The sequence below is a fragment of the Lygodium microphyllum genome, chromosome 12 (genome assembly GCF_053477565.2).
Source record: "Lygodium microphyllum isolate KBCC chromosome 12, Lygodium_microphyllum_v1.1.10, whole genome shotgun sequence".
NCBI lineage: Eukaryota > Viridiplantae > Streptophyta > Polypodiopsida > Schizaeales > Lygodiaceae > Lygodium > Lygodium microphyllum.
The window spans coordinates 64414059-64419146 of NC_141146.1; the positions used below are offsets into that span (position 1 = coordinate 64414059).

At 44.6% G+C, this 5088-nt stretch overlaps 1 protein-coding gene across 2 annotated transcripts; it reads left to right on the forward strand.

The window, feature by feature from the left end:
• Positions 1-1185: 1185 nt before the first annotated feature.
• Positions 1186-4696, forward strand: LOC148027857 (cytochrome P450 716B1-like). 2 transcript variants are annotated; one of them, XM_087689566.1, is made up of 4 exons: positions 1186-1680; positions 2917-3490; positions 3585-3824; positions 3964-4093. In XM_087689566.1, exons 1-3 carry the CDS (start codon positions 1240-1242, stop codon positions 3791-3793), a joined length of 1224 nt encoding a protein of 407 aa, XP_087545692.1. In that variant the 5' UTR covers positions 1186-1239; the 3' UTR covers positions 3794-3824; positions 3964-4093. The 2 variants fall into 2 exon arrangements, with proteins under 2 accessions (XP_087545692.1, XP_087545691.1); XM_087689565.1 differs by having other exon boundaries at positions 1187-1680; positions 3585-3778; positions 3964-4696.
• Positions 4697-5088: the final 392 nt, after the last annotated feature.

Below are 5088 nucleotides of genomic sequence, written 5' to 3' on the forward strand. Positions count from 1 at the left end.
GAAAAGTTTTCTTGTCCTTGCGTGATGGTAAGACAAAGAGTCTTTCAGATGTATTACATGTGCCATCTATTACAAAGAACTTGGTGTCAGTCAGTCAGATGGTAGAGCAAGGGCTGCAAGTCAGATTTAATGCAAAGGGCTACTTTGCAATCTCATCTCCTGCAACACATCTTCTAAGCACTTCATCTTTACCTTTCTTGTACAGTGCGCCGCCTAGCAGGGTGTAGGGGGCTGATTCTAGCATAAGCTTCTTCCCATCCCGACTAGAGATACCAGGAGGGTACTGTTGGGTTGCCAGCAGATTGGCAATGCCTGCATATTGGAGGGTGATTAGCATTAAGTTCTAATTGTGCATTATCACCCAAGAGGAGACTGTGAAACACCTTGGGAAGAGAGTATAATTGTTTGGAAGAAGCTAAAGAATTGGTTTAACTCTACATGCTTAAGTGATATGGTCAAGACGAGAATTGTGTTGTTTGGTGATAGGGGATGAAGAAACCATGAAATTGTGTGATGTGGTGAGGGGAGTGGTGGTCAAGCACGTATGGAGCAATAGAAAGAGAAAAGTGATGAGGAAAGAAAGGAAGAGCACGGTAGCAAAGGTGTTGGAAGCTATTAGGCAGGATAGTGTAACTATCTTTAGGGTTCTTACTAAACGAGCTAATGTATGTAGAGTTGCTTGTAAGATGTTAGGTAGATGGGAAAAAGGATTGGGCCTTGAGCTTGTGGATGTAAATAATCTTATCTATTGTTTTGATTCGAATTACAATTATGTTAAATGGACCAATGAAGTGGTGCCCTCCAAAAGGAAAGCACACCCCACCCCAATTGAGTGACAATTTTACAAGAAAATTGTGATTTTTTTAATCACTTAACAATAAAATATGAATTTTTCAAAATTACAAATGAGCTTAACTTAAGTCAAACAATTAAGCCATGTAAATTTTTTATATTTTAAATTTTGTAAAACTCTAAAGCAATACATCCTTGAGTGTCACTCTATTGGCCCCTCAATAATGTCCTTCTTTTATGAACCTTTCATTTGTAAGTGAGTACGTCCCTCTTTTATGAACCTTTCATTTGTAACTAAAACTACTTGATAAAAATATCCAAATATCCTAATATTTTTCCTAGTAATTTTATAATGAAAGATTGTTAGATGACAATCTATTGGCCCCTTTACGCTAGCGCATTACATGCTCTCTCTCTCTCTCTCTCCAGCTTGCAGAGACGTGCACGATGTGGAGAGTCAAATCAGGCGCCGCAGCCGCAGCAGCTGTGGCCGATCTCGTAAGGCCGCCATACCATTCGACTGCCATCGCAGTCGTCGTCATCGTCGGCACAGCCCTGCTTCTGCAGCTATGGTGGAAGAGAAATCTCAGGAAGCTGCCCCTGCCACCAGGCAACCTGGGATGGCCGTTCGTTGGTGAGACGTTATCCTTCATACGCCATACGAAGGAGAACAGGTTGCGGGAGTTCATGGAGGAGCGCGTGGCGAAGCACGGGGAGGTCTTCAAGACCAGCCTTATCGGCGACCCGACAGTCGTCCTCGCGAGCCCTGCGGGCAACAAGCTCGTCTTCAGCAGCGAGAACAAGCTCGTTCATCTGGCATGGCCGGCGGCCATGACATCCATCATCGGCGCGGGCTCCCTGTCAAGCCTCACGGGCGATCGTGCCAAAGTAAGAGAGTTCTTCACGTGAAAAAGCAGCTTGTTTTTCCCTTTGGGGTGAATGGACCAGTCGTAGAATAGGTTAAAAGATGCACATCTATTTCCTGCCACAGGTAAGACTTACCACATGTAAGATAGATGAGTCACCTTTGTCTCGTGGACTTAGGTGACACCACACATCTTCTTGGTAACCATCTAGATAGAACAACTAGTTATGATGGGTGCTGGGGTGTTTTTTTAATTTGCCTTGCTAGTGTTTACAAAGTGTGTTTTTAATGGCCCCTACTCTACAATTGGCCCTCTTACCCTATAGTGCTAGAAATATTATGAGCCTTTGATTTAGATAGATAGAGAGAGAGAGAGAGAGAGAGAGAGAGAGAGAAGAGCGCAAGTACATGTGTTTGGGAGGTAGGCAACCACAAGCCCAAGGTGGTGGAAATGTAGGGAGTTGCCTTCGTCATGCACTTCGTTCTCTAGGGCATCTTGTGGCAGGGGATGTGTCTCCATGCACACTAGCATGGTTAAAAGAGATTGGGCTTTTCCATTGACCATGTAGAGAGGGGATGGTGATTGTATTGAGTAAATGGGCTTTCGATTTTCATGGGGTGAGAGGTGGGGTGCTACACCTAGGCTAGGGCAAGAGATGAGTGGGCTGGTGCAATTAGATAGAGATCTTCGACCTTGTGCCTTTACGTGAGCTTAGAAACACACTATTTGTTGGGAAGGAGACATCCAAGTGGATTGTGATGACGATGTTGACCCCAGGGTACGGGTGTGTGTAAAGTAGCTTCTAGCCCAAAAGGGGGAGTGCAATGCGTGGTTGAGATGGTTCAAGATGTTGTGACATGTGAGGCTAAGACTCATGGGGATCCAAGACACATGTTGGGCCCATGACACATATCATAATAGTAGCCCCATGGCCCCTTGTGCTTGCAAAACCACTTCTTTTCTAGAGAGCAAAAACCTTGAACGAAAAACTAAAGAGGTAATATATTTATATTTGAAGGTTTTGTTAATGGTTAATTTTAGTGTTACAGGTAAATTTCAATGTTCAAGACTAGGCTTGTTTTCCTGGCGTTGGTGCCCCAACCGAACCTAACTAGGCTGTAGTACACCTAACTAGCCGCTAGGCATGTGATCACTGCCTGTCAAAGCTCATAATGTTGCCATCATTTAATTCACATTAGAATGCCACAATTGTAATCGGAATTTTGTCTAAAACGTCTCCTGAATCCTGATATGCAAGCGCATCCGAGCCGCCGTCATGACCTTCCTCCGGCCCGAAACCCTCCAGAGATACGTCGCCACGTCCAGCCGCACCATCGCCGGCTTCCTCGACGACTCCTGGGACGGCCGCCAGCAGGTCCTCGTCTTCCCCTCCATGAAGCGCCTCGCCTTCTCCCTCGCCTGCCAGCTCTTCATGAGCCGCCACCACCCAGAAGAGCAGCACATGCTCGAGGAGCTCTTCGCCACCGCGGTCAAAGGCTTCCTGAGCTTTCCCATCAACCTGCCCGGCACCAGGTACAGAAAAGCCATGGCCGCTGCCAGTACTCTTCGAGGAACGTTTCAGAAATGGATTCGCGAGAGGAGGGACGACATGGCGGCAGACCGGAGGAGCTCGGGAGTTGGAGATAAGGAGGACCTTCTGTCGTGTCTGCTGACCTTTAAGGATGAGGAAGGGAAGGCACTGAACGACAGGGAGATCAGCGAGAATATATTGGCGCTGCTTTTTGCAGGGCATGATACAAGCACCATCGCGATAACGATGGTGTGCAAGTATTTGGCGGAGAATCCTGACATCTTGGACGACGTCTGGAGAGGTAATCGAGATCTCTGTGATCAGTCATTGGATGCTATAATCGTGATACGGGTTGACAAATGGGATCTAAGTCTGGATCAATGCTGCCGCTGCAGAGCACAAGGAGATAGCAGCAGGGAAGGAGCGCGCAGGAGAAGGCGAGCTGAACTGGTCAGACATCAAGCAAATGAGCCTCTCATGGCGAGTGGTGTTGGAGACGCTTAGGCTCCAACCACCTTCGGAAGGCACATGGCGTCGGGCTATCAAGACCTTTGATTATAGCGGTTTCACGATCCCAAAGGGCTGGAAGGTATACGAGAACTAAAACCACCCCAAAAAAAAAGAAAAAAAAAAAGGTACTAAGGTAGTTCCACGCTTAGACTCTTGATTAGACTCTTAAAGCGAAGGGAGTTGTATTATTAGACCCTAACCTAAGGTGTGTAATGATTTCAGATTAGTCAATCCATCACTCATTGACTTTTTGACTGGGTGTAGATATTTTGGACTGTGCATGCAACACACAAAAACCCAAAGTACTTTGAGGAGCCCCACAAGTTTGATCCAAGGAGGTTTGAGGGGTCTGGGCTAGCTCCATACACATTTGTGCCATTTGGAGGAGGACCTCGAATGTGTGCGGGCATTGAGTTTGCGCGAATGGTGACCCTATTGCTCCTACACCACCTCAGCCTCCGCTTCAGCTGGACCCTTGTGGACCCCATTGAGGGCATCATTATGGACCCCTTGCCCCAACCCACACGAGGCCTTCCCATTTGCCTACATCCGCGTCCTCATGACTCGTAAGAAGTTACCATACTTATATGAATTGTTAGTAACCAAGTGCCATTATTGTCACATGATACAAAAGCATAGAACTTCATCCTTCCTTATCAATAGGGTAGCTCTTATTAAGTACCCTTATTATGTGTGTTAAAGCCCTTCAAGCCCCTAAAAGGAATCCTCCCTATACATATTTTAAGTTTATCACCCTCTTATGTAGAGATTCCCCCCCTTTACTTGTAGGATGCATACATGTATATACTATTTCCTCCTTGGATTTTAATTTTGAGGTTCTTTGCAATAAGGTTATGAGTAGATGGGTGAAACCAAGAGGAATTCAATTTAATGCTACAAGTAATACTTAGATGAAGCGCTTCCTTGAACTAGTGAAGAAAAGGGATAGCCATAAAGTGGATTACTTCACTCTTGTACTATATGGACTTCAGAGCGAAAATCAAGATTTTTTGCTCTTTAAAATCTAGTGTTTAAAAATACAATGATAGATGATTTTGTGCAAATATTGTTTATGAGTAGATAGGTGATATCTAAAACAATTGTCTAATATCTATATTGAACATTCTTATCCAAAATACTATGTACAATCGGGGTTATGGCAACCTAGGTTTTGCCTCCGTTACTCTTAATATTACTTGAAAATTAACAAAAGTTGAAGCATAAGCAATATTTATTTAAAATTTATTTGTCTTTGAGCACATACTATTATACTAGGGCATTTCTTTTTAGCACTTTTCAAAAGATTTGGCACCTCCACCTTGTACAGTGTGGTATGAAGATGATGAAACCTGATTTTTAAAGCACAATAGACATTCGTACAAGTACTTT

Excerpts from the sequence above, each read along its gene's own strand:
- LOC148027857 (XM_087689565.1), top strand. The coding sequence starts at position 1,240 with ATGTGGAGAGTCAAATCAGGCGCCGCAGCCGCAGCAGCTGTGGCCGAT. Across the intron at positions 1,681-2,916 it reads TCACGGGCGATCGTGCCAAA|CGCATCCGAGCCGCCGTCAT; the intron begins GTAAGAGAGTTC and ends CTGATATGCAAG. Across the intron at positions 3,779-3,963 it reads CGATCCCAAAGGGCTGGAAG|ATATTTTGGACTGTGCATGC; the intron begins GTATACGAGAAC and ends GACTGGGTGTAG.